The sequence below is a fragment of the Neopelma chrysocephalum genome, unplaced genomic scaffold (assembly GCF_003984885.1).
Source record: "Neopelma chrysocephalum unplaced genomic scaffold, ASM398488v2 Primary Assembly neopelma1_86, whole genome shotgun sequence".
Taxonomy (NCBI): Eukaryota; Metazoa; Chordata; class Aves; order Passeriformes; family Pipridae; genus Neopelma; species Neopelma chrysocephalum.
Genome location: NW_020897748.1, coordinates 5,148,370 through 5,172,501, shown reverse-complemented (window position 1 = coordinate 5,172,501; position 24,132 = coordinate 5,148,370). Strand labels below are relative to the sequence as shown.

General features: G+C 40.5%; 1 protein-coding gene across 2 annotated transcripts in view; it reads left to right on the top strand.

Moving 5' to 3' along the window:
* The first annotated feature begins 1,586 nt into the window (after nt 1–1,586).
* CPQ (carboxypeptidase Q) overlaps nt 1,587–24,132 on the top strand; it is a 154,447-nt gene continuing 131,901 nt past the window's right edge. For both annotated transcript variants that reach the window (XM_027692491.1, XM_027692492.1), the window contains exons 1-2: nt 1,587–1,674; nt 21,277–21,734. In XM_027692491.1, the coding sequence (XP_027548292.1) occupies nt 21,308–21,734 (427 nt within the window). In that variant the 5' untranslated portion in view covers nt 1,587–1,674; nt 21,277–21,307. The remainder of the gene's footprint in view (nt 1,675–21,276; nt 21,735–24,132) is intronic.

Sequence of the window (24,132 nt, the reverse complement as noted above, 5' to 3'; positions counted from 1 at the left end):
ATTTAATTATAAAGAGAGCAAATGAAATCACTCCCAGGAATCAACCAAAATCCTAAATTCAAATACTGCCAGTACCATTTTACATGAGCTCGTTCAGGCAGACCTGTCTTATGTTCTCTCTCATTGGAAGTAAAAAGGAAGGCCGTATTTTGGTATTTAAGTTCAAGGTGTTGTGGGTGCAACAGCCAACCTTTGAGGATAGGATATTTTCTTGCATGACTTTCACTACTTAATCACTGTGTATATCTCTTTCCAGAGATACAGCTGGATGCTGTATGGATGCTTACATCTTATAGTAAAGAATATATAGAGTGTGCAGGAAAGAGGCAGCTAGACAGGCAGATCTATGACAGGCTTTTACTTGTGTAACATTTTTATTGAATCATTTATTTTGTTACCATCAATGGAACAGGACTCTCAAGGACTGTGGCACTTGGAGAAACATATTGTTGCATCCCACCAGCATGCTCCCTGATCAGTATTATAGAGGACACAGTCCCATCTGCAAAAATGTACCATTATGATTCTGCACTGAAAAATACAAGTGAAAAAATACAAATGAGTCACCTCAAATAAACGGGTGGAGGAGTCAGGTTGGCTTGAACAGCCATTATCTTATAATAAGGTGTTTCAAATCCCTCCTCAAGGTACACACCCATGAAGCTCATTAGTATAACAGTCATTTCACTGAGGCAGAAAGTTCATGAATATTGGAATACTGTGTTGAATATTAGAGGGAAATTTTTCACTGTCTTCCTGCTACAGCAGCTTTTTGGAAATGCACCAAGGGCTTTGATCCTAAAAACACTTACCTCTAAGCACCTGGGTAGTCCCATTGACTTTAACAGAATCAAACGAGAGCTTTAATTCAAGTGTTTGCAGATTAAGACCCATGTTTGTAATTTAAGATCTTATCTACAGAAGAAGTTGCACTCATTTACCTAAGTGTTTTTATAAACACACCTTGATTTAAGTGAGTGCAATGTTACTTGTGCAGGCGGCCACCATCTAAGGAGTGGTGGCCCTACCTCGGTTCCCAACAGCGTGAAGGCAGCAAAGGTTCTCAGACAGCTGAAAACCATCAATGAACTACACAAGAATTGTCATGCTCTGAAGTACCCAGGAGAAGGACGCTGCCAGCAGGAAAGGCTTCGCGTGCTTCATCCATTGTCCGTGTGTCCTTGCACCACTATCACACCTACTCTGTAAAACTGCAATCATAGTGGTCATCATAGAATCATAGAATGGTTTGGGTTGGAAGAGACCTTAAAGACCATTTCGTTCCAAACCTCCTGCCATAGGCTGGGACATCTTCCACTAGACGACCTTGCTCAGAGCCCCATCGAACCTGGCTTTGAACACTACCAGGGATGGGGCATCCACCCTTTCTCTGGGCAACCTATTCCAGTGCCTCACCAGCCTCACAGCAGCGAGGCTCTCACTCCCCTGCAAGGGCTGGTGACGATGGATTAGAGTTTTCAGGCCCCCGGGGTCGGGAAGCATTGCCCGGGCCGGCCCGCCGGGCCTCGGGGCGGGCTGCGAGGCGCCACGGGCGGGCACCAGGGGGGCCGGGCCCGCCCCCGCCCACCCCCGCGGCGGCTCCTCCTCCCACCGTCCGCCGCCGGCCGGGAGCCAGGGCTGTGCCGGTGACGCCGCCCGATCTGCGCGGGGAAGGTGCGTGTTTGCTCTGCCCACCGCCGCCTCCTCCTTCTTCATCTCCTCCTCCTCCTCCTTCTCCTCCTCACAGGGAATCCTCACTCGGGAAGCGCTCCCCCGGCGCCCGTCCACCGGGCTGCAGCGTTCACCCGGGGGCCGCGGCTTTGGCGTCGGCTTTGGCTTTGGCTTGCAGAGAGGGGCACGCCGGCCACCATCGTCGGCGCCTCGGCGGGGCTCAGCCCCGTCTCCTTCTTTTGCCGAGGCCTCTCTTTAAAGCCGTGCAGCGTGTGCTGCCCCCCCGCCTCCGAAATGGGGCCCTCGGCCGCCGGGCCGCAGCTCCGCGTGGTGCCGGGCCAGCCCTGCCCGGGGACGTGCGCTGGGGCCCCCCAGCCCGGCCTACCTCGTTGAACCCCCTGTCCGCCCTTCGCCGGAGGGGTGACTGACACTAGGAAGGTCGTCCTTCAGGAGCACGGACATGCCATGGCGTGACACAGCGGATAAGGACCTGGGGGTGCTGGTCGACAGCCTACTGAAAATGAGCCAGCAGTGTGGCCGGGTGGCTAAGAAGGCCAAGGGCGTCCTGGCCTGGATCAGGAATAGTGTGCCCAGCAGGACCAGGGCAGTGATTGTCCCCCTGTACTCGGCACTGGTGAGGCTGCACCTCGAGTGCTGTGTCCAGTTCTGGGCCCCTCACTACAGGAAGGACATTGAGGCGTTGGAGCAAGTCCAGAGAAGGGCAACGGAGCTGGGGAAGGGTCTGGAGCACAGGCCCTACGAGAAGCGGCTGAGGGAGCTGAGGTTGTTTAGCCTGGCAAAGAGGAGGCTCAGGCGTGACCTTATCACTCTCTACAACTGCCTGAAAGGAGGGTGTAGCCAGGTGGGGGTTGGTCTCCCAGGCAGCGAGTGACAGGATGAGAGAACGCCAGGGGCGGTTTAGATTGGACGTTGGTTCAGAGGAATTTCTTCACAGAAAGTACATTGGAATGTACTGCCCAGGGAGTTGGTGAAGTCGCTGTCCCTGGAGGTGTTTAAGGAAAGACTAGATGTTGCACTTTGTGCCATGATCTTGTTGACGTGGTGGTGTTCACTCATAGATTGGTCTGGAAGATCTCAGAGGTCTTTTCCAACCTAGATACGAAGTCATTGTTTACACTCTTGTTCCTCTTAGTTTAAAAACAAATATGGACCCAAAGTTGAAGTTGGCAGTCACAAAGTGCTTGGGGGATGCATGATCGCGTTAGGCGAGACATGGTGCTCTGCTGTGATCCTGAAATGAGCATAGTTACAGCAGTCACTGAGCAAAAGCTGCGTCACTGCAAATGGATAAACCCCACAAATACAAATGAGTGTATTAGATATTTAATTATGTTTTATGGCACACCTCATAGTGAAGAGGTCCCAGCATGTAAAGTGGTTTAGTGCTTCAGAGTAAGAATTTCTAGTAACTGGTAACCATTAAGTTTGTTTTGACAGGTCTTCATTCTTCAAAGACCACCTTTTTCAATTTGATGCAAAGGGGAAAAGTATATAAAAGAAGCATTTTTTATATGTAGATACAATTTTTATGTATGTGAATATGCGTATACATATTTTATAGAAGTACTAAAATGTATATGAGTGAGAAAAAAGGAAGATACAAAAAAACATGAAAAAATTGTAAGTTCAGTGGGCTGAACAGATTTGACTAAGGAAGCATTAGATACGAAGGAGCCTTTTGAATCTGGTGGTTATGTCTGACAAGTTACAAGTCTGCTCAGAATTACGACAAAGCAAATTCAAAATACAGGGACAAGAATTCTGTTTGCTTGTTAATTACTTGTTTCTTCCTCCAGACTGCAGTGTTTTGGGGGCCTGACTTTCCTAAGTGCTACATGAGCACCAGAAACACCTGCTCAGACAGTGCCATACACAAGAAGCACCTAAAATCCTACTTTCTTGTTTAGTGAGCCTTAATTTTCAAAATTTTGTCTGTTTGTTGTTTTCACTGTTCAAAATTAGATTGGTGTTACTGTTTCTGGAGGCACTTCCAGGACTGTACGAGTGTTGTAATCTATTGGTGAAAGGGCAACATGTGAGAGTTTCTTCTTATGAAGCATACTTGATACATCTGTAGAACAGACTCCCTGTGTGCGAATGTAAAGACTGCTTATATCTTCATCTATCTAGAATATATCTATTTTAGCTTGGGAAAATTCATAAGATTTAACTTACGGTGACAAAAGTTAGCCTTGATTTTGTTCTGGTTAGTTTTCTGCCAGGATGAAGGATTTTATTAAAAGTCTTTCTCATGCTTACCTACTGTCAGTTCTTAAAATCACCTTCCAGTGTTGTCTGGTGCTCCCTCTGTTAGATTATTATTTTTAATAAAACCTCAGACACTTCTTTCCACAAAGAAACCCCTCAAAGCTTGCCATGTATATGAGAGTTCTTCCGTCCCTTGTTTCCTTTTAAATTTTGTCATTCTCTTAGGCATATCCACCCTATCTTGGAGAGCATTTATAAGTTGTGCCTTGGAATCAGTTTTACTTTACTCAAACTTCTATCTTTCAGTTGAAGTCTGTGCAGATAAACTTGGATCAAAGCCACCATAGCTTTAGAGATTCATACAAAGGCTTTTGTCTTAACCAATCTTGTTTCTCAGTGTTTAAAATATATATAATTCTTTTGAACAGCAGAACAATAAGATACTAAATGAGATAAGAACAGATTGCAAATCTGGGCTGGGAAAGAACAACCTGGCATTGACCCCTGTTGGGAGACATCTGTTAGAAAAAGCTCATATAAATTCTTACTTGTTTTAGAACACGTTTTTGCAAATGCCTGCATGTCTTTAATGCCAAATTGAGAAAGGAAGCAACTTGCAATATTGTTATTGATACAATTGCACAAACTCATAATGCACATGAGATTCTTTTATTTATTCCTGCTATATTTTATAAAACTTCATGTATTCAGATTGAAAACTTTGCCTTGTCATTTTTTCCTTCCTTTCCAGTTGTGGGAGGATGAAGGATGACAGTACATGTAAGAGATAGCAGCTGCAGGGGTGAAATATTTTGCTTAAAGAAGTACTTTGTGCATAGAAATGTACTAAATGATTACAATCTCGAAGCTCTACAGTTCTTTCTGTTCTGTCTCAACAGGAAATACTATCCGTCAAAAACTGCATTGCAGTAATCTTTCATGTTATGTTACCAAATGTCTGCAATAATTTCAAAGTCGTGAAATAAATGTAAGTTCTTGCTTCAGTTGACCTCAAGTCACTTATATTTTCACTGTGATGGCAAAAGTGAATTTTTAGCTCCAATTTGTAATCTCTTAAATGCCAATTACTTGATTAAGTCAGTATTTCTGACAGAATGTGTGGAGAATACTTTGCTCTTTTTTTGTTTCAGTTTTACAATAGAAGAAAAGATTGTATGTCAGCATGAGAAAAATGTTAACCTTGTTAGCCTGTAGTTTTAAAAAATGATAATTTGGGTGCCTTGATCTTACAAGAGACTTGATTTCTGGTTTTGAGATAGGGAGAATGGACCAATGTGTGTAGGTTTGCCTTTAGTTTATTTATTAATTTATTGACTTTTTTTTTTTATTTAATGGAGAGTATTCAGACACCTGTCTCATTTGGATTTTTTTTTCCTGTACTGGTATTAATAAGAGCAATATTTTCTCAGATTCTTTTAAAACTAATTAACATGGATCTATTTGATGAATTTTCCCCACAGTGGTTGAGAGAAAAATGGGGAAATCCCTTTGGTGCTGTTGCTGCCAAGAGGGATTTGGTAGAAGTACCCAATGAACAGATATATGGATTAAAATACATCTCTAAGACTTTATTTATGCATTTTGGTAAAATGTTTCTCTGTACTATGCACTGCAATCAGAGGTATGGCAAAAGACCTATGATCTTAAAACATGACTTGAAAAGATACTAATGCTGTTTTAAAAAAGAAAAATGTCACTCAAATTTATCTCAATTCTCTAAGATAAATTTTAATTCAAGGATCTTTATGTCATAGTGACAAGAGGTTAATCACAGATCACCTAACATTTCTTGCATTGTAGGAGTTATAAACAACTAAGATTTATTTTAAACTTTCCTGAGTGACCATCCTGCATTTGGTACAACAGTGAATTTTTGCTAGATAAGGATTTGCCCAAACCTGTCTTGTGACCCCACAGATGCAGCATCTTGTGCAACTGAGAATTGTTGTGACCCTTTTGAAGCCTGTCTTAGTACTGATACGAGTGTTCTGATTTTGTCTATGTGTGCTGTTAGGGGTTTTTTCCTTTCTTTTTCTCTAGCTGCTGGTTAAGGTGCCTGATCTTAAATGTAGTGATAGTACATTTTGTACTAGAACACTCTGTATAAAAGGGAATGAGACCACTCTTCCACCCTCCTGCAAATTTTCTAGCTTTCATCTGCTACACACACATTGATATCCTGTGCCTTTAATTTTTTCTTAGTTGTTTTTCAGAAGAGGCACTTGACTGTGAATTTACCTAAGACAAGTGAGTCAAAAGTAATTTCGTGTTTCAAGTGGCTCCACAAAAGGAGCTTATATAATATTATGCATGTATCAATAGTCATTTGAGAAAGAAACGTGGGGTTTTTGAGTTCTTAAAATCAGATCTGAGCCAATTGACTCCAATGGGAAAGCATCCACTATTTTATCTGTAATGTTTGCAGACCAAAGCATAAATCTGATTTGTCTGTAGTGGTTTCCCCATCTACTCAGCACAGGTTTTGAGATTAGCGTTTCTGATCCTGTTGATCTATACTGTTCTGAGTCACTGGGCTCACCTTCTATTTCTCTCTCTGTCATGTTCTCCTGTACAAGACACGAGTGCTCTTCTGTGGCAGACTGTGAAACACTTACAGGAGTTTTAGTTTAATAAAATTTCCTTGTTGCTGTGGAAGCAGAAAGAATTGTAAGTTACTAATTTCTTAAAGATTGATCATAGGATCATTTTTAAGATTGATTCTGTTTCCTGCTGGGGGCTGTTAATATTTTCTCTTATGACAACTAGGTAAGGCAGAAAAGTACATCACTAATCTTGGATAATCTCTTCAATGCAATACACAGATCAGACAATTTCTATCTCAGTGATGCACTGTGAGATACTCTAGGAAAACAAAGTCTATTTTAATTACTTGTTTGGTTTGGTTATCTTGAAATAGCTGTTGAATTAGAAATCTCTAGAGGTTTTTCAGAAACAGAAAAGTCTCAGGAATAGGCTTGGAAAATTCTGTGCAGGCTCTGAGTTACTGCACTTATTCATTTTCCTGCAGCTGCTGCAGAGCTTTCCATCCCAGCCACCCACCTATCCCTTGGATTCTCAACCAGGTAGTGGTGGTGGTGGAAAGAGCAGAGCTGTCTGCTCCTCAGACTGCAGGGACTGCTGCAGTCCAATCTTCCTGTGAGTAGTACACCTTCATTTTCTCTTTGGCAGTGTCCTGCTGGTACTAATGCTTGTTATTAATTTCTTCAAAGTATAAATGTTTTTTGCTGGATTGATTCTCAGAACCATCTTGCTGCTGATCATATGGATGAGGTTCTGGTGCAAGTGAATGGCAGTTTGGAGGGCAGAACCACTGTAGCTGGGATTTAGATGGACTTAAACCACAACTGATCTGAATCTTCTGTGTCTCACTCAGTCCATAGGCTGGTAAAATACACCTACACCAATTTCAATGCAAGTTACTACAGCAGCTAAGGTCTGTGGTTCATGCTTCATTTTGGACTTAGGTCTTATAATTGAAGAGAAAACTTGCAGAAAGAGTGGTAGTGAGCAGGAATATTTCTGACTGCCCTTCAGAGAGTAACTGAATGAGGACAGATGCGCTTGTTTCCAGTAACTGATGCCACCCAAGTCAGCAGATACATCTTGCTTTGCAGTGCTCTGGTGTACAGTACAGTGGTTAAAAAGACCTGGCATAGCCAAATGCAGTGTATCCAATACGGATGGATTATACAGGGCTCTTTGGTAGTTGTCAAATTTTGGACTGTTCCAGCAGATCCGGTGGTGAAAGAGGAGAAAGAGGTCAAATTGGAAGAAACTTGAAGAGAACAGCTTATACTGAGTGTCAAAACAGCTCTTAAAAGCTTGCTGTGCTCACAACAGGTGACAGCAGTGTCTTTAGCTGCACTTCTAAATTTTGATTTGGACTGTGAATTTTATGTGTCAGTGAAAAAAGAGTTGGGTAGAATAGTACTATTATCTTTCTATGTTTACGACTGGAAGCAGGTGAGCTGAAAACTTGTTTGCAAGTTTTTTTCTCTAGAGAAGAAGGTGCTGAGTGGTGTTTCTATTAGCAGTCCCCTCACTGCTCAAAGTAGGTCTGAGTTTTTGGCCCAGAATATTGGTTTTGGGTAAAGATAATACTTCTGACACAACAGTGTGAGTTATTTTGTGTCGTAAGTGAACAAGACTGTGCTTTCTCTAGCATGGGAGTTTTGTCATGGCTAGAAATGATTTTTTCCCCCACATCATACTCTCCTGTGTGATGATGTTTATGAAACAAATTTCTGAAAATTGCTCTATGGTTTAAGCTTTTAGGCTGAAAGAAGTCAATGCATGTTTTAAGCTTTATTTAAGGAGCTGTCATTATCAATAGTGATGTATCTTATGTTTCTTCTATCCAGATCGTATGACAAGGTTTTTTTTTAATGTAGAAGTATAAAAAAACCCCATACAATGTGAATCCTGTTTTGCTGACCCTGGCTTTAAGTCAGGGGTGAACCCAGCAGTTAAAAACCACATGATATATTTGTCTATAAATAATAATAATGGCCCATCTTCGCGAGCGAAGATTTGGGGAAAGGTCTTTTACCTTTCCAGCCTGCGCAATGGGTTTTTTAGGTGAGACACAGCCTGCGCTGAACTGAGCCCACCCTTTAATCCTAAGGTTCATCTGCCGGGGCCAAGCAAGCTTGGACAATGGCAGTGAGGTCCTCAGGACGTAGGTTTGTTTAGAGTGTCCTTCTCATAGATGGATGGCCACACAGGGCTAACGACCTCCATCAGGCCAGGAGACCGGGATTTGAACCCGTGGTCGCAGCAGTGAAAGTCCTGCACGCTAACCACTAGGCCACCAGGGGTCTCTGTCTATAAAGCATATCTAATGTTTATATGCTTGGTTTTGGTTGTTTTGTTTTGTGCTTAAACCAGTGCAATTTTCTTGTGATTATGGTGCATCCCTCTGAGCTAGCTTGTCATTGTGTTATACACCACACTCTTGACAGTCCAAAAATCATGCATTTACAGTTTTCAAGGGTTTACTAAAGTAAGAGCAGTTACGTAATGGGGGAGTAGTAGTCAAATGTTCAGATTTTTTCCTCACCTTTCACATGCTACTATGTATCTGCTTTGGCTTTTCCTCGTTGTTGTAGTGCTGGAAGATACGGACTTCTCTGTTGCTTTTGTTCTCAGTGCATCTGTGTTAGAAACAAATGTATTCGGAGGAGAGAGTTGGGGCTGTTCAGTCTGTAGAAGATAAGGTTCCAGGGATACCTTATTGTGACCTTTCAGTACCTAAAGGGGGCTTATAAGAAATATGGAGAGAGACTTTTTAGCAGGGCTTGTTGTGACAGGACAAGAGGTAATGGCTTTAAATTAAAACTAGAGTTAGACTAGATATAAAGGAGACATTGTACACTGAGGGTAATGAAGCTCTAGGACAGGTTGCCCAGGGAGGTGGTAGATGCCCCATCCCTGGAATCATTCAAGGTCAGGTTGGATTGGGCTCTGAGCAATCTGATGTAGTTCAAGCTGACCCTGCTTGTTGCAGGGGGGTTGGACTAAGTGACCTTTAACGATGACTTCCAACCCAAACTATTCTATGATTCTGTGTTGGCTCTTCTCTGAAAATCTGCAACAGACAGCCTGGTTGAGCAGCTGCAGACAGGAATGGGAGCATGGGAAAGTTCCTTTGAAGAATGTTATATAAAAATAACTATTGGGATCTTATCAGTATGTGAACTCTGTATAAAAAAACCCCAGATGCACACTGGATAAATAATAATTAGAGTAGGCACCTGTCTAATGCAGCCTCCCAAAATTATCAAAATGAAACATGCTGTCTTACGTCGACTGTCCCTACAGACAAGTGTGGGCTTGTTGGTAAATGTGGATTAAGGGGTGTGGGATTATTGTTGCCATCAGATCTGTTCCAATGGATGATTGGGAAGTTGTCATCAGGGAGCAGGACTGATACATAATTCATTGCCCAAAGCAATGAACACTATTTATGTCCTGACCTGGCTTCCAAATAGTTTCAAAGAAGAGCTTTCTGAGGAGTGACCCTAATATGGGAATCACGGAAGGCACATGTGGTGAGACTGTTATCCTGAAAGGATCGGCACTTTGTCAAGAAGTCATAGATAACTATTTGGCTGCTTCTGAATGAAGAAGCAGTAGTAACTCCATGTGAACTCTACCTCATCAATTGCCTCTGCTTGCAAGCTGATATATTATGTGATAAGATCGAAACCAAGTGTAAGCAATCCTCCAATACCAGTTTCATATTAACTTGGAATTACATTTAGTTCATGAAGGGACTGAAACTGGTAACACCTGGATTTACTGAAGGATGCAGAGGCTCCATTTTTTTCTCATATTAGTAACACCAGAGCCCCAAATGTTAAATAGTCTCTTTACTCATGCCCTCTGAATTTTATGCAGTTATGACAGTGCAAATATGAGGCTTTGAAAATCAACATTTATAGATAAATCAAAGTAGAGTGCCCTAAGTGGGTTGTTTCTGCAAGCTTTTTTGTCTTCAGTGATTGGTCTTGTGACTAGAAACATTTTAAGGACATGTTCACAAAGCTGTGTTTACAGAAGTCTACTTAGGAGGTAGGATAAAAGCCAAGGGTGTCTTAATACTCTGGGATCCCTGCCCAGTTTGATAACACTGTGTCTGAATAGCAATTTAAAAAGCGTCTAAACAGCTTCACTTTTTATTTTGTACCAGGCATAACTTGTCCAGCAAACCCAGGAGGAGTTTGTGGCTGTCACCTGCAATAGCAGAAGGATAGGAGGAGCAACTGGGGTATCAAGTGAAGCTGTGAGCTCTCGGGGCTCTGCTTGGCTGAAGTCCCTGGGTACCTCCTGAGCTCAGGTGTAGTCACTTATCTGAACCTGGTGGGTTCTTAGCAGTTAGTTTTTGAGTTGGTTTTTTCAAAGATGGCCAGTGTAAAAATTTCTCTGTGTGTTGGCTTTGCCTTATGCAATCTGAACTGTGCAGAAATCCTTAAGACCTAGGAGGAAACTCCTGTCTGTTTTGTTTCCTCACATGCTTTTTTGGCATAATTTAATCTCTGAGTATTAATCACTGAGATGCAGTGTCAGAATCATGTCAGTGCAAAGTCAGGGAGATGTGTTAACTTTTGCAGAGATAGAGTAGATCACATTCTGTAACTGTTCTCACTGTACCATTGGTGTATTTATTCTGTTTTAATTGTCTGTAATTTTTTCTTGTTTTTTTTTTCTTTTTCTACTTTGATTTCCAGTTGACTTTTTGTAATATGACCATTTGCTTCACTTCAGCAAAAGCTTTTGACTGTCTCTTCCTGGTAATGTCAGAAGAAGGGGCCTGAGTGGTCATGATAATTGAAATGTCTTTCATGTGGCAGCTGAATCACTTGGAAATGTCACTTCTGAGTCCCTCCTCTTCCAATTGTTTGTCCATTTTGCCTGTTTGTAGTTGTAAAGCATGTTTCTTTCAGAGCGTCTGTGCAGTGTGTAGCACTGTGGACCCCGGTGATAACTGGAATGCGTTGAACATTGCTTGAAATAAAAAAATTAATGCTGATAGATGTCTGCTGTCATAGCTGAATTTTTTTGTCCTGCAATAGCAAAATGTTTTGATAATTTTTTGTCTTTTAAATGGCAGTAAAAAGTAATTAGAACTTAAATACAGAATCAGAGTTGGCTTATGCATGGTAACTGTAGTGCTCCATGACCGAATGTGTGCTGCACTGGGGAGTAGCTTTGATGAAAAGGTGGTGTTGGAGCTTTCCTCCACGTCTGAAAGAGGTCTAGTTTTGCTAATGTATTTCTCAAAATTGGCTGAAAACCAGTTTTCTCTCAAGCTCTTTTAAGTCAAGTGTATTTATCTTCCTTGCAGTCCGTTGTTTGATTTGATTCTTTAGACTTTTTAAGCTTGCTTTTTTTTTTCCCTACATTTCAGTGCAATCTTCAGTGGGATAGGGGCCCCAATTGTACATTGTCACTGAACTGTAGTAACTTGTTTCTGATGTTGATATGTTGGAATACAGTATGATATTCGAGTACCAGTATTATGCTCTAGTGAACATGATGAAATCATAAATTACATACTTCATATCTCATTGAAATTAATATCCTTCCCCACCCTTAATATAAGTAAAGAAATGTGTGCATCATAAAGATCATTTTTCTGTCAGTTTTAATGAGACATTCTTGATGCTGTGCCTTTTTCATATAGTTATGTTTACAAATTCATCCTTTGTTTCTCTGGAGAGGGAAGATTCAGTGGGTGTATCCTACAGTAAGGAGGGAAAACACTAAGATATCAGTTCACAACAAGTCTAGCAATATGTTCACCAGATTTCTCAGCTTCACAAAACTACTTGAATGTTGTTACTGTAACAGTATGAGGAACATACCTGTTCTTGTAACTGTAAGGAAAGACTGTGTGAAAAAAAATGACAAAGATGTTTAAAAAAGTTATTTTAATCTGGAAATTTTATTTACTACTATTCTTACATATCTTATATTCAGCATTGCTGAAGAATTATTGACTTAATTTGGAATTGTGCTGTTGGTATTGTGCATTGATATTGTAGGTGTATGGAGTAAAATAGCTAAAATGGTTGGATACTTTTGAAAATATTGCTATTGTCTTTTTTTGATCTTTTTCTTAGGAGTGTTTAGGAATGTGCATAACTTTTCTCTGAACTTGTTGACTTAAAATGTAAAATTTTGTTCCATATACAAAGCAAAAGCATATTATTCTTGTCATGTATGAAAATCCTAAGAATATAACTTAAGAGTTTCTAATTCTGGAGTAATGTATGTAGGTGCAAATATGATCTGGTGTAATTTTTGTTAAGGGCAGACAGGTCACTTCATCAGGAAACTTGGCTTGTTGCACTACATTATGTAATTAACAGTTAAGGTTGCTTATTTTGGTGATTTCATTTTGGCAAATATCCTGACCCCTAGTACTGTATGGTCACCTTTAAAACTGAGATTTAATTGTTAGAAGGAGACACTCAAAGTGTTTGTATCTTCTAGCCAAAATATGGACCACCATAGAGCATACATGCATTCTGTAGGGCTGAACAGCCCTCTGCCAGAACGCTGCTTGGAGGAGCACCGAGACGTGCCTGCAAGTGCCAGATGCATGGCAATTTGATTCCTTTTGGCTTTCAGAGGGGTGGCAGATCAACTTGTGACAGTAACAGCCCTGCACTGCCTGTTGTCAACAAAACTTGGTTTGCTCCTGTTACAGTGTCCATCAATCAATTTTACGGCTTTTGAGCTTTTGCTATCCACAGATATAGCTTGATCGTTTGCTAATGGCTCACACCTTCTGTTTTAGGCTTTCTCCTGGTATGAAGGTACATTTCATCATTTGGCTGGATGCAGTCTACTAGTCTTTCAATAAAAACTCAGAAAGAAAATATTTAGCATCAGAACCGTGGGAATAATTTAACTCAATAAAGGATATAAGACGTCCTGTTGAACCTGTTTTCAAAAAGAAACTTAGTTTAGAATTTTGGGTTATAGAAATATTGGGCCTTGATGGCAATTCTTGCCTTTGGTGCCCATTAATTTGAGGCCTCTTGTGTCTCTCTTTCGTGTACTTTATTCTTTTCCATAGCCTGATCCATCTTCTCAGATAACAATATACCGAAAGTACAGAAGAGGTTGTAAGAGAAGATTTCTGTGGTTATGTTGCTCCAATAAAAAGAGAGTGCTTTTAGGAAAGACTATAAGAAAAATACGCGCTTCTGAATAGTTTGCATCTCATTTATGAATTTTGTGAATAGATAGAAGATATGTGTCTATTCCAAGAGGCTTTACAATCAAGAAAGGTTTCCTAAATTAGAAAGAGGCCACTAACATTTTGTCTCTGAATGGATGTGTGTGAATATATTAATTTTTTTTCATAAGCTAGTCTTTCTATGTCTGAAGGCAACCTGTCTTGCTTTTTACACTAGGGCAGTAGTTGCAGACTTGCAGGACATTGAGCATAAAAATACCAGGTAGTATAATTGCAGCCCTGTTCTCATATGTTTTTATTTAATTGTCCAAATCCTTCCCACCATCCCCTCAGCTGTCTTTCAACACTATTGGCTGACTTTAGCTATGTACTTTGGCATTTATTGTAATATGAACAACACTATATTTCGGTGTCATTGATTCCTAACTGCCTTCCATTGATTCAATATTTCTGTTCTATTCAGTTTTTCTCATCTGAAAATCCAACTGAATTCCTGTCTTTTGCCTCTGAAAAGATAATGTTCTCCCTTTTGAGAACTGTTTGTATTTCGCATGCTCATTAAGAAGAATAATATCAGCTGCTACATGGCCAAGGCATTGTTCAGTGGTTGTGGGATTTTTTGTTATTGTTAACTTAATTTCTGTCTTGTCTGTCACTGCTTCTTAGGGAAGTAGCTGACTGATCTTTTCTGTAGCTTTGCTGGTACAGTACCCTGCACATGGATTATGGTGTGATTCTTCAGGATTATTGCCATCCATTTTAGCAGCAGCTACTGAGTAAGATTATGTCTGTTATTATTCTGAGTCTTGGAGGTGAAGAGAGAGGGAAGAATGGCTCCTTTTGCTGCCTCCTTCCTATGTTAAGCTACAGTACTTTCCCCATACTGACTATAAAGAAGGTATGAACTTCTGCCAAATGGGGAGCTAAGACTGCAGTGTCTCTTGGCATGTTTGGACTTTCTCAGTCCTAATCCTTAGACTTTTTAAAACTTTTAACTTCCTATTCTGTCCGCATAAGTCAGTATCACTACTTGAGCCTATCTGGTCCTAAGTCACACTTATCTTTCCAAGGATTTCAGTATGTATCTTCAGTTGTAGCAAATCAAGGTAATTCTTGGTAAGTTGGTAAAGGTAAAACAGCTCAGGTATTTCCTTTGGTGTTTTAGATTTTTTGGTCCAAGTAATAAGCTTATTCAAAGTCTTTTATCCATATTGTGTTGTACTATTCCTTTTCTTAGTTTTAGATGTCAAAAGGCTAATTTTAAGGAGTTTGTAATGTAAATGCTAGCTTTGACTGTGTGTGTTCCCAAACCCAGGATTTTCTAACTGATTAAATATTCTCCCAGATAAGGAAACTTGACAATTTTGGAAAAGCGGTTTTTGAAGAATGTCTGGTTTTCTGCTTCTCTCTTCAAGATCATAAAGCTTGCCCCCCTGTCCTCCTCATTTTTGTAAGTGATGGAAGAACTCTCTGACATTATTTTTAGGCAGAAATCTCCTCCTCATTTTGCAAGTTCACCTAGCCTTCCAGCCATCCTACTCCACAGCTGTCACAACAAACTTTTTTCCAATGCTATTAAATGTATCAGACATCACTCTCCAGCATGTGAGTTTGTTACCCTAGGGCTTTTCAGTCTATTCTCATGTCATCAAAACCACTGTGTGATTTCATGATTTTCTACATTCCTTGGAGGAAAATCAAATGGTATGTGGTTAGGAAACTGATAGATACTCTGCAGATATAGCAGATCTCTAGCAATTAAGTGGTTAATACCCTCAATTTATTGTTTTCTTTCCTCCATTTCCCATAACCATGACTCCTGTGAACTCTCTGTATCCTTTTATCTGTATTTGCAACTGGGATTTTGGGAAAACTTTGCCACACTGGAGAAGCAGCAGTGCTCTAACTTTGTTAATCCTGTTTTTGTGCCCTTTGCTCCTCTTTCTGTTATCTGATTGCTGTAGACAGTGTTCTCATCTGAGAAATTCTTTGTCCTCTCAATCTCTCTTTCTCTCTCATTCTTTTCCATCTGTAACATTTAAGTAATTCATATTGTAATGATTTTAGTGGTGGTAACACCAGTTAGCCTAGTTACAGATTGGGTGTGCTAAACCTCTTTTCTATAAGGGCATCATTAAAAAATGAAGAGCCCGATGATCTTGCCCTTTAGCATCAAAGACAGCAGTTAGCAACAGACAAATGGACCAGACAGTAGGTGGCTACTCTTAAATGTATCTTATGACATTCTCTGCACTACCAGCATAGTATTGTAGTATAGTACGTATCTAGTACATATATGTAGTATAGTACATTTCGTTCTCTTTCATACTCATTTGAACTGGAAAAGACTAGTTTCCTGTCTTGAATTTGTCTTTTTCTTCTGCATACTTACAACATTTCTCCCTTGTTTTTTAAAATCCTTTCAGCTTGTATTTATGGCCTGCTTTCATATTCTGAATCTCAGATTTAATTTGTAAGACATGTTTTGAACTCTAGTCCAAACTACCTGTTTAAGCAGGGTGAGCTGCAGCAGGTTGTACAGGCCCATGCCTAGGCAGGTTTGGAATATCTCCCCCTATGGACACTTCACAATCTCTGTGGGCAACCTCTTCCAGTGTTTAACCACCTTCACAGTGGAAAAAAAAAAAGTGCATTCTTGTGTGCAGATGGAATTTCATATGTTCCGGTTTTTGTCCATTGCCTCTTATTCTGTTGGTGGGTACCACTGGAAAGAGCCTGGTTCTGTCTTCTTTGTTCCCTCCCATCAGGTATTTATACCCAGTGATGAAAACCTTCCTGAGTCTTTTCTTCTCCAAGCTGAACAGTCACAGTTTTCTCAACCTCTTCTCATAGGATAGACATTCCAGTCCCTTAATAATCTTTTGCAGCCCTTTGTTGCACGGTCTCCAATATGTCCATGTCTCCCTTGTACTTGGAAGCCCAGAAATGAACAAATACTCCAGGTGTGCTTCACAAACACTGAGTAGAGGGGGAAGATAACATCCCTCCATGTGCTGGCAGCACTTCTAATGTGCAGCCCAGCAGGCTGTTGCTCGTTGCCAACATGAAGTTGCTTTGCTGACTCATTCTCTACCAAGCTCCTTTCCAACTGGATGTCCCCAGCCTGTCTTAGGGCATGGTGGTTAGTCCTCCTCAGATGCAGGACTTGTTGAACTTCCTCAGGTTCCCCCCTGCCTGTTTTCTCATGCGCTCTTGAGTGGCAGCACAACCATTGTGTACACAGGCACTTCTCCTTACCTTCCTGTCATCTGCAAGTCTATTGAGGCCACAGTCTGTCCAAGCATCCAGATCATTAATGGAGATATATACGAGTACTGGACCGAGTATGGACTTTTAGGGGACACCGCTGGCTACTATTTGCCAATTAGATGTCACACAAGTAATCAGAATCCTCTGAGCTCAGTTGTTCAGCCAATTTTCAACTCACTTCACTGTCTAAGTATATGTTATATACTTATATACATATATATTTATGTTATATACATATATATATATGTAGTATATCTTCCAGCCTATCAGCTTCCCTGAAACCTTAAGGGAGACTGTCAACTGTCTTCCTAATGTCAAGGGAAACAATACCCACTGCTCTCCCCTCTTCTACCAAGCCAGCAATTTTGTCCTAGAAGGGTATCGTGTTGATTAGGCACAATTTCCCCTTGGTAAATCTATGCTAACTATTCTGAGTCATGTTCTCGTCCTTCATATGTTTGGAAATAATCTCCAGGACTTTTGTCCTGTTCCTTTGCCAGAGCTTGATATGAGGCTGACTGATCTGTAGTTCCCTACATCTTGAAGATAGGAGTGACATATATAATATATATAAATATAATGGAGAGTGGCCTCACAATGACATCAGCCGGCTCTCAGTATTCGTGGGTGCAAACCATGAGGCCCCATGGATTTATATATGTAGTTTGTTTAGGTGCTCCCTAACTTGGTCTTCCTCACCAAGGGTGTGTCTTCCTTGCTCCAGACCCCTTTGAAATGTTCTGCTAGGATTTTGTGGGATGAAATCTCTCACTTCTGTGGACTACATTCAGACCGTTCTCTTCCCTCTGAGTATGGATCCATGTACTGCCATGGCTGGATGGCCCCTATCTGCTTCATGAACAATTACATACATTGAACAATTTTGACCGTCCTATTATTTTTATTAATTTGGCTGGCACTGTGATGTTCATTTTTTGAGTCTTAACTAGTTAGATATGCAAAAATAAGTAATCTCCTTTCCTAGATGATTCACTGGGGTGATAAAGTAGCAGACACTGGGACAACAGGTATGTGATCTTTCCCTGAAATAGCAGTAGAGTGAGTCCTGTATTTCAGTCCGAGTATGATGTTGTTTTACCCAGCAGGGAATTATTTCTGATAGCTTCTTCTGAACAGATTATGCTGGACTATTCAAGGAAAGCACAATAAATTACGTTCCCATTTTTGTGTCCTTGCCCAGGGTTTGAATTAAGTTACAATGCATTGGCAGGTAGTAAAATGCTGTGTGAGGCAAAAGTATGTTACATCCACAAAAGCTGTGGAAACATGTCTGTTCTCAGTGTTCAGTGGGAAGTTCCTGGAAGAAGTACAGTGCTTAAATGCAGCTCCTCTGGGGCAGCCTTTGGAGTGAGGATGCTGCTGGTTTTGAATGAGGCCAGAAAAAACAAAGAAAGCATTTCTTAGTTAAGGGAAATGTGATAACTGCAGTTTCATTTCTTCACTGAAAAAATGCTTAAAGTTGGCAACTGGGGGCTCTTTGAGGTGGTCAATGCTAATTAAACAATCCCCCTGTGTTTTCTGTGTAACAGCTAAGTGTGTCAGCTTTGTCTGGTAGATTTTGCAAACCCTTAAACAAACAAAATACCAAACCTTAGGTTTTTGAAACTAACTCTACAAAGTTGTTGTCTTACTCCATTCAGCAAGAATTTCTTATGGCAGAAACGAGATTATCTTGCTTGCTTCTTTTTGCATGATGAACTTGGCAAAAATCATCATGCAAAAATGAGCACGGTCATCCTGAGAAAATTACTGATGTCTCTAGCAGAGGATGTGTATGAGCTTGTACTTAACTGGTCCAAAGGGAAAGAACATGGAGAATGTGCAGAGCATAGCAATAAAAATACACTGATACCCTCTGTGTAGTATAACCACAAATAAACAGTAAGTCAGATTATAAATGGCATTTTGCAGTTCTCAGGCAGTGTCCTGAGATAACCCAAGTCTTCTGCTCCTGGTTATCTAAGACCTTTGCCCTGTCTGTCTCACAGAGAGAGATGAAATCTCTGTGATAGATTTGTCATTCATAGATGAAATCAGAGATGGTTTCAGAGATGGTTCTTCACTACACTGTGAAAAACTTCCTTGATCTCAATTTTAGAGGACATTTGAATAGTTAAGGAGAATAGCTTAATGTTCTTATACTGCTAAAGCTATTGTTAAATTGCTATTTGTGAAAAGACCCATAAAGGCCTATGGAAGGCTGGAAATTTGTGCTGGTTATCATGAGCTGGGATGGTGACTCCAAAATGCTTGTGTGTGTGTTTTTCGTGGGTATTGGGGCGTTTTTGTTTGTTTGTTTGTTTCTGAATTTGGGTGGGTTATGGATCCTAGAAATGTGGTTTCGTACTTTCACTCTTTCTGTGCCTTATTTCTGCGTTGCACAGGCAGTGTTTCAGATGGTATCTTATGGATACATGCCTGGTGGGTCATCCCCCCTTTTTGGGAGATGATCAGAAGCTCTCATAAATGTTGTGGGTTGCCTCTTCTGTTTCCATTGATGAGTCTTTGCTTCTAAGTGCCTGTACACTAATATGCACAACATGGGGAATACATACAGGAAGTTAAAGATCCATGTGCAGTTGCAGGGCTGTGATCTTGCTGGGATCATGGAGATGTGGAGGGACAGCTCACATGACTGAGATGCTGCAATGGATGGATATATGGCCTTTAGGAAGGACAGACTTGGAAGAAAAGGAGATGGAGTTGCCCTCCATGTGAGAGGACAGCTGTAGTGCTTGGAGTTCTGCCTGGGTATGGATGATGAACCGAGAGCTTATGGATAAGGATTAAAGAGCATACCAGTATGGGTGACTTTGTAGTAGCTGTATGCTATAGGCCACCTGATCAGAAAAAACAAGTAGATGAGGCCTTGACAGCTGGAAGTAGTTTCTCATTCACAGATCCTGATGCTTATGCTGTACTTTACCATCCCAAGATCTGCTGGAGGCTCATCACAGCAGGTTATAAGCAATCCAGGAGGTGCCTGACACAGCATATAGAGAAGCCAGCAAGGAGAGGTGCTCTGATGGACTTCATATAAGCAAAAAAGGGCTGGTTGTGGTGTGAAGGTCAAAGGCAGCCTTGGCTGCAGTGTCCATGAGATAATGGAGTTCAGGATCCTAAGAGCAGGCCAAAAAGCAAGATCACAGCACTGGACTTCAGGAGAGAAGACTTTGACCTCTTCAAAGATCTGCTTGATATAAGTCCTGTGGGATAAAGCACTGAAAGAGGGAGCAGTATCCAAAAAAAGTTTTTTTAATATTCTGGCTTTGTTTAACCCCAGATGGTAACTACATACCATGCCGATACACACTCACTCCCCCTCCCACCCCTCAGTCATGCAAGGAGGAGAAAGAAGTACAAAAACTCATGGGTTCAGATAAGAACAATTTAATAGGTGAAGAGAAGTAAAGTATTATAATAATAATTACGATAATGATAATAATAATAAATAAAACCCAAGAAAAACAAGTGATGCACAGTTCAATTGCTCACCACCTGCTGAACAATGCCCAGCCCATCCCTGGCAGTGATCACTCCCTTCCAGTCAATTCCCCCAGTTTGTGTACTGAACACGGTATGGAATATCCCTTTGGCCAGTTTGGGTCAGCTGTTCTGGCTGTGCTCCCTCCCAGCTTCTTGTGCAGATCCTCACTGGCAGAGCATGAGACGCTAGAAAGTCTTTGACTTAGGGTGACCACTACTTAGCAACATCCAAAACATTAGTGTGTTATCAACATTATTCTCATATAAAATCCAAAACACAGCACTGTACCAGCTACTGAGAAGAAAACAAACTCTATTCCAGCAGAAACCAGGACACTGGGGGCATTGGATCTAAGTCACTCTTACATCTTTTTAGTGCAGTAGAAAGTGCTTTCTTGATGATGAAGGTGAAGATTAAAAAGCACTTTTATGCATGAATGGTTTAAGAAAAGTTTTTGTCTGGATGTTTTGTGTAAAGAAAGACATTTGATTTGGCATTTCTGGCAACTCCTGCTCCAAATAGAAAGGAGATACAAAGCTCCTCCTGGATGGGAGCAGCCCTGGGTTTTGATTCAGTGAAGAATGTGATAATTTAAAGAGATGCAGCATTCCAAGGATATTTCTAAAGACCACAACAAAGATTGTGTCCAGTGGTCTGATTATCTTTTTCATTTGCTTTCAATAATTCTGTCTTCAAGTTGAGTTTACTTTCCTGCTAGTTCTGATCAAAGCATTTTCATGATAAACTGATTTATTTTCATTTCTGTCTGCCAATCCAAATAACAAAAAGTATTGCTGATACCTGTATAATTTTTTTAATATTTTTTTTCTTTTTGCCTCTCCAACAGGCCATCTGTGAAAAAGAAAAAAGAGAAAAAAATGAAGTACTTATTCCTAGTATTTCTCTTGAATTTATTATCACAGTATGCTGGGAAACCTTTAAGAAGAGATGGCAGTTACCCGAAATCATTTGAAGACATTAAAAATGAGATAGCTGGCTATACTGATATTGCTAAGGCTATTATTGATCTTGCTGTTCATGGAAAGGCTCAGAACAGATCCTATGAAAGATTAGCAGCTTTTGCTGATACCATAGGACCTAGACTCAGTGGCTCAAAAAACCTAGATGCAGCCATCAAATATATGTTCAGTGCCCTGCAGGAAGATGGGCTGGAAAATGTGCATCTGGAGCCTGTGAAAGTACCACACTGGGAAAGAGGAGAAGAGTTTGCAATGATGCTGGAACCAAGGAATCAGAGCATTGCTATTTTGGGACTTGGGAACAGTGTTGCAACTCCTCCAGAAGGTAATTCTTCCTTTTGGAATTACATATCACTTACTTTTTAACACCAAACTGTATTACACCCCTTGTGGTTTTCTTCCTGCTGTAACAATTCTGCAAAACAAGATGCTGTTTTTCTGAGGGATTTTTTTATATGGCACGGTTGTGAATGATGCAGTTTGTATTTATGAACTGGCTTGTAAAATTAGAAGTGATTCCTGAACTCACTCTCCATTACGTCCCTACCCTTTTGTTTAACACTGCTGAACCACATGGTCCTTCACTGTGGTTGGTAGGAAAGTTCTCCGTGGGATGTTGAGTTGACATGTGATTTCTTCCTTTCTTGCCATGCCCTATCTTGCCAAGCTCAGCCCTTCACTTGGGTAAAAAACAAGACAGCAGGAAAAGGAGGAGTATCTTGTGCTGAGCTTGGGAAGTTCCAGCTCCTTGCTATGCATGGCCATTGGTATCTGTGTGTCCTTTCCTTCCATTCCCCCTCTCATGCTCACCTTGGAAAGTCTTTGTCATTTACCTGTTATTGAACTGTGTGTTGCCTTTTAGTTGATAATGTATGATATGTTATTTGAGGAACAGGAATGACCATTAGCTGGGCTCAACAAAATTCTGGTCTTTTGAGCCCCCCAAAATTAGCTTGCCTACAAACAAAATGATTTATAAGGCTCTCTTTTTGTACATATTGATGTGGGGCTTTCTCAGGATTTTATTTAAAGGCCAGATGATAACCTTCTTCTATGACTTCTTTCCATAAAAACCACTAAACTTACTCGTAGACTACTTCAAAAGCATTCATATTCCTTTATGAGAAAATAAATTTAGTTTAGGAAATAAAAGATAACATGATGCTCATAATTTTTTACGAATTGTAAATTTTTGTGATAGTGAGCTTTCTGTTTGAAATGAAACAATATATAAAAGCTGTTTTATTTAGAAAAATTATATAGCTCTTCAAAATGCAAGTAAAATTGGGTAATTTAAGACATGTTTGGAATAAATCATACTTGGTTTGCAAAATTGCTCCTGTAAATTTTGTCTGAGGTATTCATGTTATATTGAGGTAAAGACATGCCTAATATGCAAAACAACTAAAACCATTAATAATATCTGTTTATACCATGATATGTGTAAGGTTTAGTACTTTGATAGGAGAATATTTACAGCAAAGTTTAAGCCTACGACTTATTTTGTATCCTTTCCAGTCCTATTACAAGCTTCCCAAAAAGGAAACTAAAATTAAAAAGACGTTTTTGGTGTTGAGCAAGTGTTACTGAACCTTCCAAGATAACCTGCAATTTAATCTTGGCAAACATCTTCACATCCCGAGAAGTCTGTTTTTTGTTTCTCTTTCTTAGCCATGCAGTTATTTGCACTTGCCTGGTTTTACTCCTATGTTTGCCTTTTTTCTTTTAGAGAGATACTGGATTTAGATGTTAAAAATGCTCACAGAGGCTGATCATGTCCTACTTTTTCATCTGTAAGGTTCTTTTACTGGCGACTGAATGGTTAGGCTAGTACTTGTGGCTGGTAATGCCTTTAAAGGTAAAATTTTGTTATCCAGTGCTGGTTTATACTGAGTAATGTTTAAAAAGCCCACATTTATTCTTTCTGACATTTTTACTTTCCTCTGAGATCTACCATGAGGAGATGTACATGTTGGTGCTGGAAGACTTCATGGCAGTGAGATCTCTCATGAAAGAGAGGGCAGTTTCTCACACTTGGAATAATTTTGATTAAATTACTTACCTTCTGATTTCTGACTATCCTGTCTGTGACTGTTATGATTTCTGCTGATCTCATCTTGTTCTGTGCAAGCTGGGACAGGTTTTTGTGCTTAAGAAGGTTATGTGGGGTAGCTGGTGCCTGGTGAGCTCTTGGCTCTTGTTCTTCCAATCTCTGGACTGTCCACCTGGCTGACAGAAATTTCTGGTGAGAACCTCTCATCACCAGTCTCTCTGGGCAGCAGCACTGGAAGGTGTGCTGCTCAGAAAAGTGCCTGTCCTAAAACTCTCACTCATCCCAAGCATGGAATAAAAAATATGTAGTTACACTATTAAAACCACTGCCTTATCACTTCTGAGGTATTTGTTCCCAGAAATGCTTCCTCTGCTCTAAACAGCAATTATCACCGTGCCTTATTCCTGAGAAAAAGGGATAGAAGGCCGCCCTAAATGCCATCAGAAATATTGGAACAATTTCCCTCAGTGAGAGTCTATCAGCAGTTCTGATATATCTTGTTTTAGCCAAGAAGCTGCAAGAATGTGAGTGTTCCGGTAATCCAAATAGTGCAACTTAACTGCTGTTGCTGCATGAGATCAAACTGGGGAGATCTGCTGCTGTGCTGAGCTTTGGCTGAGGGATATGTTAAAGGCCAAGGACTGTCCTTCAGATGTTGGCTCTATGATGG